At 42.1% G+C, this 12,813-nt stretch overlaps 2 protein-coding genes across 4 annotated transcripts in view; both read left to right on the forward strand.

Moving 5' to 3' along the window:
• The first annotated feature begins 1,193 nt into the window (after nt 1-1,193).
• On the forward strand, nt 1,194-5,953 carry pyroxd1 (pyridine nucleotide-disulphide oxidoreductase domain 1). 2 transcript variants are annotated; one of them, XM_026361032.1, is made up of 13 exons: nt 1,194-1,491; nt 1,595-1,675; nt 1,877-1,996; nt 2,360-2,488; nt 2,884-2,957; nt 3,091-3,287; nt 3,380-3,477; nt 3,602-3,704; nt 3,793-3,908; nt 4,247-4,369; nt 4,684-4,821; nt 4,967-5,056; nt 5,184-5,953. In XM_026361032.1, the coding sequence occupies exons 1-13, from the start codon at nt 1,414-1,416 to the stop codon at nt 5,340-5,342; spliced, it is 1,506 nt and encodes a 501-aa protein (XP_026216817.1). In that variant the 5' UTR covers nt 1,194-1,413; the 3' UTR covers nt 5,343-5,953. The 2 variants fall into 2 exon arrangements, with proteins under 2 accessions (XP_026216817.1, XP_026216819.1); XM_026361034.1 differs by having other exon boundaries at nt 3,796-3,908.
• Nucleotides 5,954-6,051: 98 nt separating this feature from the next.
• LOC113164788 (fibulin-1-like) overlaps nt 6,052-12,813 on the forward strand; it is a 9,886-nt gene continuing 3,124 nt past the window's right edge. Inside the window, exons 1-15 of one of the 2 annotated variants that reach the window (XM_026364272.1) lie at nt 6,052-6,496; nt 6,725-6,833; nt 7,279-7,414; nt 7,501-7,642; nt 8,326-8,388; nt 8,552-8,641; nt 8,796-8,933; nt 9,047-9,184; nt 9,269-9,412; nt 9,553-9,675; nt 9,801-9,926; nt 10,190-10,309; nt 10,435-10,566; nt 10,649-10,772; nt 11,127-12,813. The exon at nt 11,127-12,813 is cut by the window's right edge and continues 113 nt beyond it. In XM_026364272.1, coding sequence (XP_026220057.1) covers nt 6,442-6,496; nt 6,725-6,833; nt 7,279-7,414; nt 7,501-7,642; nt 8,326-8,388; nt 8,552-8,641; nt 8,796-8,933; nt 9,047-9,184; nt 9,269-9,412; nt 9,553-9,675; nt 9,801-9,926; nt 10,190-10,309; nt 10,435-10,566; nt 10,649-10,772; nt 11,127-11,517 — 2,031 coding nt within the window. In that variant the 5' untranslated portion in view covers nt 6,052-6,441 and the 3' untranslated portion in view covers nt 11,518-12,813. The remainder of the gene's footprint in view (nt 6,497-6,724; nt 6,834-7,278; nt 7,415-7,500; nt 7,643-8,325; nt 8,389-8,551; nt 8,642-8,795; nt 8,934-9,046; nt 9,185-9,268; nt 9,413-9,552; nt 9,676-9,800; nt 9,927-10,189; nt 10,310-10,434; nt 10,567-10,648; nt 10,773-11,126) is intronic. The other variant, XM_026364271.1, reaches the window with a different exon arrangement.

Consider the following 12,813-nt stretch of genomic DNA (forward strand, 5'->3'; position numbering starts at 1 on the left):
ACCGGCATAAAAGGTTTTTCAAAAATAGAACAAGTGCCGCCTTTTGCTGATGAATCCAAAAGCACGGCACCCATTATCTGCCAAACACTCTGACAGAGAATGGGGATCATGTCAAGATCTGCTGCTTACTTCATGTAAAACCACAAATGGCACCATACTTCAACTGTTATCGGGTGGTAAGTTGTTTATCACTGCAGTAATGATGGGGGATGAATGTTTTGATGGAATTTTAGATCTGATTCATGACTCAGTGACCACATTTATCTTTGACAGAAAACGTTCAGCTCTGATCCAAACATAAACAAGAAGGTCGTCCCGCTACCAAAAGTGGAAACAAAGGACTATGACCTACTCTCACTGTAACATTTCTTTACAGTTACTTTAACAGTCAGTAAACTGTGCACATACTCTGTGAATAGATGCACAGAGACAACGTCAGTTTACACAGTACTACACATTATTCAGTATTTTAAAATTTTTTAATATTCAAGTTTATTTGTACTCATACTACAATGAAGTTCATTCCAATTCTGTTTATATTAGTGTTGAAATAGATACATTTTCAATTATTACTGGCAAACATAAAGCTTTTGTATCATCCTGAAAAGTCTGACACTCTAAACACAGCTGATGGATATGGTGATAAAACGATGGAGCTTTTAACGTGTCATAGGTCAACATAGGGGGAAATAATTGACTGTAATTAAGCTAACACTGCAGATACAGTATGTGGGTGGATGGAGGGGCGACCCAAACAATCCTGCTTTTGGACCCCGAAGGGATCAGAAGACTTTTTCATTTATTCAGTGTAATCAGATTTTCTGATAGATAGATAGATAGATAGATAGATAGATAGATAGATAGATAGATAGATAGATAGATAGATAGATAGATAGATAGATTAGTTAATAATAGTTAATTAAATAATAGTAGTACTGGTGCAAAGTCAGTTCATTTACTCAAGTGCTGTATTTGTATAGTGTATCTTTGTGGTGCTTGTGGTTAAACTGAATATTTTACCGTTTTAGTTACAAATTTCTTTTTAATGTACCTTTTACATTTTGAAAGCACATAGTAAAGATCTTACCAGTACATTTCACTTAATGTAATTTTGAGTCAGTACTCTCAATTTTTATTTACGTATACCAGCGCCTTCGCTTCAAGTCGTTTTCCTTCCGCTTGCCGTAGTTAATTGTAAACACGGAAGTCAGTTCTGTGGTAGCATGTGCTAAAGTAACTTTTGGTCAGCCTGTCATCAAACGTACTTGGACGATGTCGCCCAATCCTAGTTGAGTGTTAAACGTTTGTTCGACTAAGATTAAAGGGGGTCTAAACATGTATGGTTATTAAATCACACCCCGATGTCGGAAGCTAGTGTTGGCTAGTCATCATTAGCCTTGTTATTTTTTAAGAATGGCACATAAAAAAGAGAAAACATTTCAGTTTATGATCGTGGGAGGTGGCATCGCGGGCGTAACATGTGTGGAGCAGGTAAAAATGAACTAAGTGATCAATTAACAAGTTGCCTTTTAACGATCCAACCTAATCAACCTAGATAAACCAAACTAACGTGAACCTTAATCCTCATTTGCAGCTGTCATCCCAGATTCCGTCTGCTGACATTGCTCTGATTACAGCAGGTTCCCACATCAAGGCTGTGACCAACTATAAACAGGTTAGGATAATGTTGGTCACGGTTGTGTTTGCTCAGTGGGAACTTGTTTCCACTGGTTGCCCCAAAGACACAATAACTTGTTTTGCTACTGATGTACATGATATCCTTATTCCTGTTTATTGTGTTAATTACAATACGGTCTTAATACGTTGTTCTAAATGAATGACAGGAGCTCTGTCTGAATCATTTTTCTTGGTGAAGGTGTCAAAGACGCTGGAAGAATTTGATGTAGAGGAGCGACCATCCAGTGTTTTGGAGGCGAGATTTCCCAACCTCACTGTCATTCACCCTGCTGTCAAGTCACTAAACACACAATCACATGTAAGTAGATAATTTGCAAGGTGTAGTAGAAATTAATGCATTGTGTGTTCTGTGTTTATGAAGAATAACCTGATCTGGGAATTTAGCAGAGTGATCATGACTGACACGACTATAATGTATGAGCATCAACTGTACCTAAATCCTGATAATTCCCTATTAGCTGTTAATTGATTTTATTATAGCTTCATCAAATTGCAGTGATTATCTGTAACATCTATCTGTGTACTGTCGCCACCTTATGGACATGTGCTTACACTCCAGTGTCTTCAACCAGCACTGCCAAAGTTAAAAAAAGAAAAAGAAAAAGAAAAGATGATCACATTTCCATTTGTATGTTCACAAAATTTTACTTCCTCTTCTCAGACTGTAGAAACTGCAGATGGTCGAGTTTTTGGTTATGAGAAGCTGTGTATCTGCAGTGGAGGCAGACCCAAACTTCTAACTCAGGACAACCCTTATGTACTGGGGATACGGGACACAGACAGCGCCCAGGTGCGGACTGCAGACTCCAGATGTTTGTATGGTTATGTTTGCACAAATGTAGAAGAAGTTATGTTTGGTTTTTAGGTGTCCTATTTTTTTCTTTGGGCAAACAGTTATTTTTATTTTGAGCAGATTCACATACTTTTATCTTTACAATGCACATTTATTAGATTCCAAATGTAAATGTTTGAAAGGGTCATACTTCATGTTGTCTAAAAATCCCTGGATCTACACACCAAAATACATGAACTTGTTCCTTTTTATCAAATTTCACTAATTCTGTTGCTAGTTTTTTATCATAGTGCGCTAATCTACAAACAAAGTGTTCAGAACATTAGACCGGAAACATGACCTTTGTCTTAAGCTGTTTACAAAATACATCTTATGTCTTCCTCGTGTTTCAGGCGTTTCAGAAGCAGTTATCCAAAGCAAAGAGAATAGTGATTGTCGGGAATGGAGGGATTGCTTTGGAATTAGTGTGAGTCCTATCTACCCAAAAGATTCAGATGCACATTTCACTTAGGTCACATTTTAGAATCATATGTTCTTATCACTTTAAGGCATAATTTTAATCTAAATTCAAAAAGTGATTGAGACTGTGTACTGTGTAGGTATGAGGTGGAGGGCTGTGAGGTGATCTGGGCTGTGAAGGACAAGGCCATAGGAAACACCTTCTTTGATGCAGGAGCAGCACAGTTCCTTATCCCGTCACTGGAGGCTGACAAACCAGAGAGGGCTGCTCCCTGTAGAAGGCCCCGCTACACCACTGAGGAACCGGCAGCTGGAGCGTCACAGACTTTTACTGCAGGTCTTTCTTTACCTCATGGTCTAGTGACGGATTTGTCCTCATGTCTTTGCTACAGTCGTAATTTATGTGTCTATGTGTTGGTCGATTACCAGATAGAAATTCACGAGGGCGTGATTCTGGTCATACAGAGTCTGGCAGCGCCCTCGGTCCAGACTGGCATGAAGGAATAGTTCTCCGAGGAGCAGAGCAGGTAGGACAGTGTGCGCAGCTTAGGTCCTTAAGCACTCAGATCAGCTTTTCTTGAGGATGTTATGCTGCAAATTCATCTGTATCGGTGTTGACCTTTTGTTGTGCGACATTGTTTTTCTGCTCAGGTGTCCCGCAGAGTTTCTGTGGAATATGAGTGTGAGGTGGAAAAGATCTTCACCGCTGAGGACCTGCACAATTCCCCACAGCAAACACTCAGACCAGAGAATGGTGAGAACTGGGTTTGTTGCTCGGACTCATCCGCTAACTGTTCCCTTTCTCTTTCCTTTTCATGCCTTAAACTTTTCTTCCCTCCCAGTAGGAACCTGGCCAGTTTACATCCTGCTGACCAATGGAAAGACATTTGGCTGTGATTTTGTTGTCAGTGCCACTGGTGTCGTGCCAAACACTGAGCCATTTCTCCATGGTAACAATGTAAGTGGCCAAGTAGACGAGCTCACACGGCCAATTATATCTAATACTGTGGGTAGTGCATTGGAATGTCCCGATGAAAAAGTTGTGGTGTAAAAAGAAACTCTGCGACACAGAAAGTCATGTTAAATTCTAGTAGTTGGGTTTAAGGCTCCTGTATGTCAAATAAAATCAGTCTGGAGATGTATTCACAATATATCTTCAGGCTAAAACCTGGCTCAAGTGGCTGAAGTAGTGGAAGGAAACTGCAGGAATGTTTAGCAGTATTTAGGAGGATTTCTGGTAAACTAACTAACTTGTTTGTGAGTACAGCCACTGATTTTCAATGATTTGCTTTTAAGTTTGCACTAGCAGATGATGCTGGCCTGCAAGTGGATGATCACATGATGACATCAGAGCCAGATGTCTATGCTGCAGGAGACGTGTGCACTGCATGCTGGGAACACAGCCCACTGTGGCAGCAGGTACACTAACGACAAATCATTGAATTAACCTGTGGAGCCTTTTTTACGGCATGTATGGAAACAACAGTAGGACAGTGCATGATTTGCTTTAAGACTAATTTAGACCAAAAATGCTAAACACATGTAAAATAATTCTATATGCCATAATATAATTTAAATAAAAACTATGAACAAATACAACACTACTTGTTTTTGCCTATGATATGACAGTTTGTTCAAGGTCCACATAAAAACTGAGAAGTTCTGACACTAAGGAAAAGTCACATTCTGTAAATTTGAATCTTGTACTATATGTGTGTGTTTGCTGTGTACAGATGCGTTTGTGGACACAGGCCCGTCAGATGGGCTGGTATGCAGGCCGCTGCATGGCAGCACACGTCCTGTCAGAGCCAATAGAACTGGACTTCTGCTTCGAGCTCTTCTCACATATTACAAAATTCTTCAACTACAAGGTGTGTGAGATGTATGTAATATAGTGTAGATGACAAATATCCGTCATCTACATCCTTATACAGACTTAGTTTCAGCAGCATTCGACGTCATTACCAAAGCTACTTATTGTTTAAGTCAACTTCCACTCTTGTGGTCATTCCACAGGTGGTCCTCCTGGGAAAGTTTAACGCGCAGGGGCTGGGGCCCAACCATGAGCTGCTGGTTCGCTGCACTAAGGGCCAGGAGTATGTCAAGGTGCAGAATAAGAATTTAAAAATACCCTTCAGTGTTGATTATTCCAGTGTTTGTAACGTCAGTCGTTAATACCACTAATGTTGTCTGCTTTTAGTTCGGTTTTCATACACATTGTTTTCTGTTGCAGGTTGTTCTCAGTGGAGGTAAGATGGTGGGAGCAGTGCTGATAGGGGAAACGGACCTGGAGGAGACGTTTGAGAACCTGATGCTCAACCAGATGGATTTGACACAGTATGGAGAGGAGCTGCTCAACCCCAACATTGATATAGAGGACTACTTTGATTAAGCACTAGGGAAGCGATTGATGAAATACTACATACTTAAAAATCAAATAAGGTAGAGGACGTTAATAGAAAAATCATGCATGATCATGTCCAATCTAATCGGTGCACGTGATACCTTTTTGCCATGAGCAGTAACTGTGTGATCATTATTCTCTCATTAATGCCTTTCTAAATTTAAGAGCATATTTTTGTGTTAAATTATTTTCAAAACTAAGTGTAACTAAGCAGCTTCTTCACCAACACTACTGTTGTATAGTTTGTTATAAGGCACCACGTCCGATCGAGCAAAAATAGTATGTAGATATCCATCAATAAAATATTTTACATTCAAGACCACCAGCAGGAAAGTTTTGTCAGATGAGTGTTGTTAACCACAAACACTAATTAAAATTTGACATATCTAATATTTTACAGTATACAATACCAAGTGAAGTGTTTCCTTATTATTGTTAATACGTTTGGATTTTGTAGCAATTACAAGAAGGTCCACATGGGGTCACTGTAGCTTGAAGTTGATCTCTAAGTATTGATTTAGTTTTATGAGATTGATCTTTTACAGGTTTCACTGCAGCTGTAAAGTTAGTTTGTGATGTTGATACTAACTGGAGGTACCTGTAGTATATAAATTTAAATAAATACATTTTCTATTCTATAAGTTTGTGACAATATTCCTACTTGGCACAGTAAAGGCAGCACATCAGTTCTTAGAATTTACAATTTTTATTGTAAAGTTATAATCAGAGAAGAGACTTTAGCTCAGTTCTTTATTTTATTTGTTTGTTTGTTTTCTACAATGCACAGGAACACTGTCTCAGTTGGCACATTGACGCATTAAAACATCAGGGCAGCCTTGACACACAGGTACACGCAGCTCCCTGCAGCCCGCCCACAAACTTCAAACCTCACATGGAGAGAGGTGGAGAGGTGGAGAGGTGTCGCCTGCGCCACTGCTTTTGCCTGTGATGTTTTTTTTTGCCGGACGGAGCAAGTTTCACGGGAGTTACGCACCATCCGCAGCTGTGGTGGCTCAGGGCCTCTTGAATAAAACAACCTGCGTCACTCATCCAGCAGTGAAGTTGAAACCATTTTACGCAGAGTCCGATGGCGCAGTGGACTCTACTCCTGTTTTCTCTGTGCGGACTTGTGCACGGACAGGGTAAGAGCAGCGCTCAGGTTTGGCACAGAGGTGCAGAATGTGAACACATTTTGAGACTGTTCCTGGTTTTTAAATTGTGAGGACATTGTTCACCAGCTGTAGCCTGTTTTCTATCGTGGAGTGTGAGAGCATTTTATTTCAATCTGACTCAGTCACTGGCACTCTGCGACAGCTTTGCTATTTTTTTTCCATCCACTGTGTTTCTAAACCTTTATCCAAACACTGCAGGGATTCAGCCTCCTTCTTTACATGACTGCTGTCAGGATGGCAGGAATCGGGCCTTAGGAGGACAAGATTGCACAGTGCTCCCACTTATCTCCTCCTCCCAAACCTGCAGGTAAGCAACACCTGGTTTGTTAAATGGCCTCGCTCCTTTTCATAGTCTCAACATGGGACCCAGGGACCAAGAAAGGGGGGGGGGTGCAGAACATGATTGATCCGGGTGTGAAATAGTTTTGCAGCTTTTATTTAACCAAATGATCACTTACAGTTAATCTGTTGGCTGGTTTACCTGTACACCACACTGCATACAGATGTTTTTGATGGTGTCTTTAAAAGCAGGGAGCACCAAACCATCCATCACATTAGAGGGCAGACTGCTACATAATAACTACATAGCACAGGTGTTGAGTGCCCCCTGGAGCATTTTGAACACAAAAGAGCCGTAAGAACAAGGAGGCGGTGATTGATGAAATAGAGGAACACCTGGTCAGCACACGGAGGTCAGAACTTTAGCCACGGAAAAAGCAATGCAAAGGTAAACTTGTTTTGTTTATGACTAGGATCACCCAGGAGCAGTGCTGTGCAGCAGCAGTAGGAGACAACCTCTGCGACAGTGGGGTCAGCATTGCCCGTACGACAGGGGACTGTGAGAGACCCTTCTTTCAAGGTGGCTCCTGCCAAACTCTAATCTCAAAGGTGACTTCAGTGAATTCAAGCTTCTGCACGTTTCATTACTCTTAACGCACCGAGGCAGCAGATTTAGGATACGTCTCCCCGTTTAGGTGTGCTGTGACTGCTGTATGCTCGGCCTAATGGAAGCAAGCCGGCACCCGAGGTGCGAGTTTCAGGGCCTGTTGCTGGGGAGCCAGTGTGCACATACAGCAAGAGCCTGCTGTAAGAAAAGCACAACAGATGAAGTCAAAGGTAAAAGACCTAAAAACCGAAAAATCCTTCTGCTTTGTATTTTGACTAGCTCCAATCTGTCTTATCGGGTTTGTGGCGCTGCTGTTAATGGAGGTCGTTTACACACGTTGGGCACCAAATGACTTTTAGCACAAAATGATTTTATTAGGCCAAGGTGCAAAACCTTGACACGGACAGAGATTGAGTGTATCTCACAAGTGTTTAGGCTAAAGAGCATCCCAAAGAAAAGAGAGCAGCACTATTTCCCTGAAAGGCTGGATAAATGGCCTTGGTGTAGCAGCTGTGGAGCAGATTGCTGCCAGACAGACAGACAGGGGAATTCAGTGGGCTGTAGTGTAGACACCTCGCCAAATGGTGACTGAGGGCCAACAGGCGACCTGTTGTGGCTTGCAGTTTTTGCCACCTAGTTGGCTTCAGGTGAAAAGCAAAACTAGTAGGGAGCAGATAGCTGAAAAAACACTTGATTTGAGTCATTTGTGAAGGAAAAACAAATCGGCGTCTTTGCTTTTCTAGAGCAAATGCTACAGTGATAAGAGCATATCAGCAGAAAGGCCAAAGAGGTTTAAGAAGTCGTACTGTGTGTGTGAGAAGGTGATTGAGTGTCTTAGTTACGCAGAGAATTAGTTTTTCTGTATAATAATAATAAGTCATGTTTAATTCTAACAATGTTTTTATTCCTCCAGTGACAGAGAAACCTCAAACCACTGGTGGTGACAGGCCTCCTACAGGATCACACAGCTGTAGAGGTTTGGCACCTTCATATCTTAATGGGATCTTAAGAGACTTAGGCACCAGCCTCCTGGTGATTTTCTCTTTTATCAGCCTGTGACATATTACTGTGATCTACGACACACATTTGTTATCTGTGAGTGATGTCTACTTCTTTATATGTCTCTCTGCTATTTTCAGTTTCCAATTGTTCCCAGCTGTGCGTGGGTCATGGTAAATGTGCCTGTCGCGACGGTTATCACCTGCAGAGGGATGGAGTCAGTTGTGAGGGTAAGTCATCACACTTGTTCTCTTAGATTCAAAACTATGATGACATTTGCATTGACCTCAGGTGTGCTTCAGCATTTTCATAGTGCTCATGTAATGCTTTAATATACAGATGTGCTGCTTTTCTTATTGTTGACTTGATGCCTCTCCCCCTCAGATGTCAACGAGTGCCTGACTGGCCGTCACAACTGCGTCTTGGGCCATATGTGCATTAACACAGAGGGCTCGTTTCGCTGTCAGCGGGAAGCCAACTGTGGCACCGGGTATGAACTCAGTGACAACAACAGCTGCAAAGGTAACAAGTCATGAAACGAGTCATGCTACTGTAAATGTACACGAATTTGACGCTTAATAATTAAAAATTGTATTTGTAGTGTAATTATGCAGTGATTATATTGTTTGTTCCAGACATTGATGAGTGCGCTTTGGGGCTCCATAACTGTGGACCAGCCTTTATGTGCACCAACACAGAGGGCTCATTCCGCTGCCACCCAAAGGAGAGGTGCGGCCCTGGTTTTATTCAGGACGCTGTCGGCAGCTGCATTGGTGAGTTTTGTATTGTGATTGTGTAAAAAACATATCGGAGGTAAAATCTGACTGGATTTTCTTCATTTTGTTTTTCCTTATAAGATATAAATGAGTGTATGGCCTTCATCAGTCCATGCCTATCTAGTCAGACGTGTGTCAACACAGTGGGATCCTACACCTGCCGCCGGAACACCGTCACCTGTGGGCGTGGCTATCACCTTACTGAGGATGGCACACGTTGTGAAGGTAGATGCTGTCACAATCAACATATCTTTCCTTTTGTGGTTTTGCGCAAAAAGTATCACTGAATTCCATCTTTATTTCAATAAACAGGTTTTCTTGTGTGTGTGTGTGTGTGTTCTCTCTTCCTCGCCTCTGTTGTATAGATGTAGACGAGTGTCGCACGGGCAATGTGTGCGGCAGTCACGCCTGTGTGAACCTTGTGGGATCATACCGCTGTGAGTGCAGAAGGGGCTTCAACTTCAACAGCATCACGAAACTGTGTGAAGGTACTTTGTTCATCACTGCTTTTTGTTTCAATTCTAGTGGAGGAGAAAGAAGTAGCACAAAACAAATACAGCAAATACAAAATTTTATACATTTCTATTACAATTTTCCATTTGAATCTGTTCAGATATCAATGAGTGCAGGCATTATTCTGGACGGCTCTGCGCCCACAAGTGCGATAACACAGAGGGGTCCTACCAGTGCAGCTGCACAGCTGGTTTTAAGCTGTCCAGTGATGGGAGAAACTGTGAAGGTGAACTCGCTTTTCATCCTCTGAAACATTGGTTTTATCCAGCTGGGGCAGTTTGCATACACTGTTATTTCGATGTGTGTGTGTGTGTGTGTGTGTGTGTGTGTGTGTGTGTGTGTGTGTGTGTGTGTGTGTGTGTGTGTGTGTGTGTGTGTGTGTGTGTGATGCACCAATTAAATATTTCTGCCCTTTAAACATGTAAACATGACATAAGGCTTGGCATTAATTTAAATCGGTCGTCATCACCTATGCCTGTTGGCTGACAGATGTGAATGAGTGTGATGCCAAGCCTTGTAGCCAGGAGTGTGCAAACGTGTATGGGTCCTACCAGTGTTACTGTCGGCGTGGTTACCAGCTAAGCGACAACGATGGAATAACATGTGAAGGTGAGGCAAGACTAATATAATATAAGTAATATTGTATCATAGTGGTGGAAGACTTAGTACACACAGTGTGTTTAAAAAGGGTAAACCAGTCCTAATAACCAGCCTTTCCCCACTTCTCCTTTTAGATATTGATGAATGTGCTCTGCCCACTGGAGCTCATGTGTGTTCTTACCGCTGCGTCAACGCTCCAGGAAGTTTCTACTGTACCTGCCCAACCACTGGCTACAAGCTCGCCCCCAATGGACGCACATGCCAAGGTCAGAAGACATGCTGCTTTTAGGCATTTTCAGATTCACCCTACAAACAATCTCTAACTTTTCTGTACTCTTGTGTCTTTAGACATTGATGAATGTGCAGCGGAGAGCCACTCTTGTGCGGCCTCTGAGAGCTGCTTCAATGTTCTGGGAGGATTTCGCTGCGTGTCCTTTAAATGTCCTCCACATTTCCGAAAAACAGACCATGGGTGAGAGCTGATCCCTACTTAATGGTGACTAACTGTTGAAATGAAATGGTTGATTGTTGCCAGCTGAGCATGATGCATCTTACTCATCTACACTGTAGTATAAAGAACCCTTCCTTTTATCTCTGTCACTTCCTTTCTTATTTGAATCATATTTGTTGTCATGGGGTTTTGCATGGTTTTGGGCTCCTGTTTGCATTTACTCACAGTTTTCAGGTAAGTACGGTTTCCAGTTGCATTGTCGCACAGTGGCTGCAAAGTGTGACAGCCTACTGTTTTCTATCCTACTGTACCTTCTATGTGCAGCCATTGTGGCCCTTCATCCAGTGAGCGTTGCCTTTCAATTTTTCCTTTCAGCCGTTGCGACCGCGTAACTTGCGAGTTCACGCAGGATGCTGCGTCGTGTTTCTTGCTCCCGCTGAGAATCTCCTTCTACAACATCAGCTTCCCCACCAACACTCCTGTCCCTGCTGATGTTTTCCGGATAGGACCATCTAATTCTGTGCCGGGAGATGAAATGCTGTTTAGCATAGTCTCCGGAAATGAGGCTGGATATTTCACTGTGCAGCAGCAAGCTCACGGAGGAGTGATCTCACTGCAGCGTGCCTTGTCCGAGGCCCAGGACTTCTTTCTGACTGTGGAGATGAGGCTGATTCGCTATGGAACAGCACATGTGTACATGGCCAAGATTGCTGTGTTTGTCACACATGAGCAGCCTATCCATCCCTCAACAACATTTCCATATTAGAAGAATCTCTCACATGACGACAGGAATGCATTATGTTGAAAATAACATCCATTTAGTCTTGAGGGAAATATATTTTGCTGAGCTCTCTATATCTATTAATATACTAGTGGTACTGTATTCATATCTTTTAACTGCTCTCGGTGCCTTTTTTATGTATTTTCCACTACCAGTAGATGGGGCTCATTAGCTGCTGAGGTTCATTACAACACTGATTCAGCATTGTTCCTGTGCATTAATACTGATGACAGCTCACTCTACCTCATGTCTCAGTGGCAGCTTCTTTTAATGTGTACTCTCTGTGTGTTTGGAATTAAAAACTGACAGTGGTAAAAGTGATTTTTTTTAAAAAAATGGCATTTTTACTCTGTAATACCTAAGCACACACAAAAACTCACAAACTGGCGATAGTTCTGCCTGTACTCGCGTGCTTCCTCCGCTGTGGTCATTTCTAATGTCGAAGCCAAGTTTTCCTATGATGTGTTCCAAGCGGCCTCACCATAGGATCAAACAGACCTCGCCTTAGTGGACAGCAAGAAAAATAAGCATGGCACTTATTTATGGGCACCTGGGGCCCGGCCAGCATGGGGTCTCAATTAGTGGTGGAACAGCATTACAGCTCGTATGATGGATGATTCTTTTAGTGTTGGTATTGGGTGGTTATCAGTTAATTTGCTGTAAATGATACCAAAAAGGCCAGGAGCTGTGTTGGTCAGCTGGATAAATGCAACCAGACAAATTTTCCACTGTTTCCACTTTCCTGCTGGTGGTTTTGGGCATTTTGGGGCATATAGAGCTAATTGAAAATGCAAAGATATGAAATATATGTGGTTGCAACTTTGCCAGATCTTTGGATTTTATTACCTCCTAATTTCCAAAATGCTAAGTTGATTGCTTTTGTGCGCGTAACGATAGTGCAGCACTCTGCGAATAGTAATAGTATCTGTATTTCTAGAGTCTAATTTTAGAGACACTATACAATTGCTTAATACTAACAAAAAATTGAGGGTTCTCCGTTTTCTGCTGTGTTACACAATATTATCAGGTCCCATCAAATGACATTCTTTTGTACATATTGTCTTATGGTTTTCTACCAGTGCATTTTTCATCTGTGGCATTTTACTAGTGTGGAATACCCACAATCATCTCTGTGGGTTTGGCCCTCAAGTTTTAACAACCAACTTGGACTCACCTGCTTGCTGCTAATTACACAGCTCTGCTCTTTCTGCAAATTTTGAGGTTGTGTTTGAAAGCGCTACTGTCTTCACATTGGGGAACCCTCACACACACGATTCCATG

Source organism: Anabas testudineus, chromosome 23, assembly GCF_900324465.2.
Source record: "Anabas testudineus chromosome 23, fAnaTes1.2, whole genome shotgun sequence".
Taxonomy (NCBI): Eukaryota; Metazoa; Chordata; class Actinopteri; order Anabantiformes; family Anabantidae; genus Anabas; species Anabas testudineus.

Excerpts from the sequence above, each read along its gene's own strand:
- pyroxd1 (XM_026361032.1), top strand. The coding sequence starts at position 1,414 with ATGGCACATAAAAAAGAGAAAACATTTCAGTTTATGATCGTGGGAGGT. Across the intron at positions 1,676-1,876 it reads CTGTGACCAACTATAAACAG|GTGTCAAAGACGCTGGAAGA; the intron begins GTTAGGATAATG and ends TTCTTGGTGAAG. Across the intron at positions 3,909-4,246 it reads CATTTCTCCATGGTAACAAT|TTTGCACTAGCAGATGATGC; the intron begins GTAAGTGGCCAA and ends TTTGCTTTTAAG.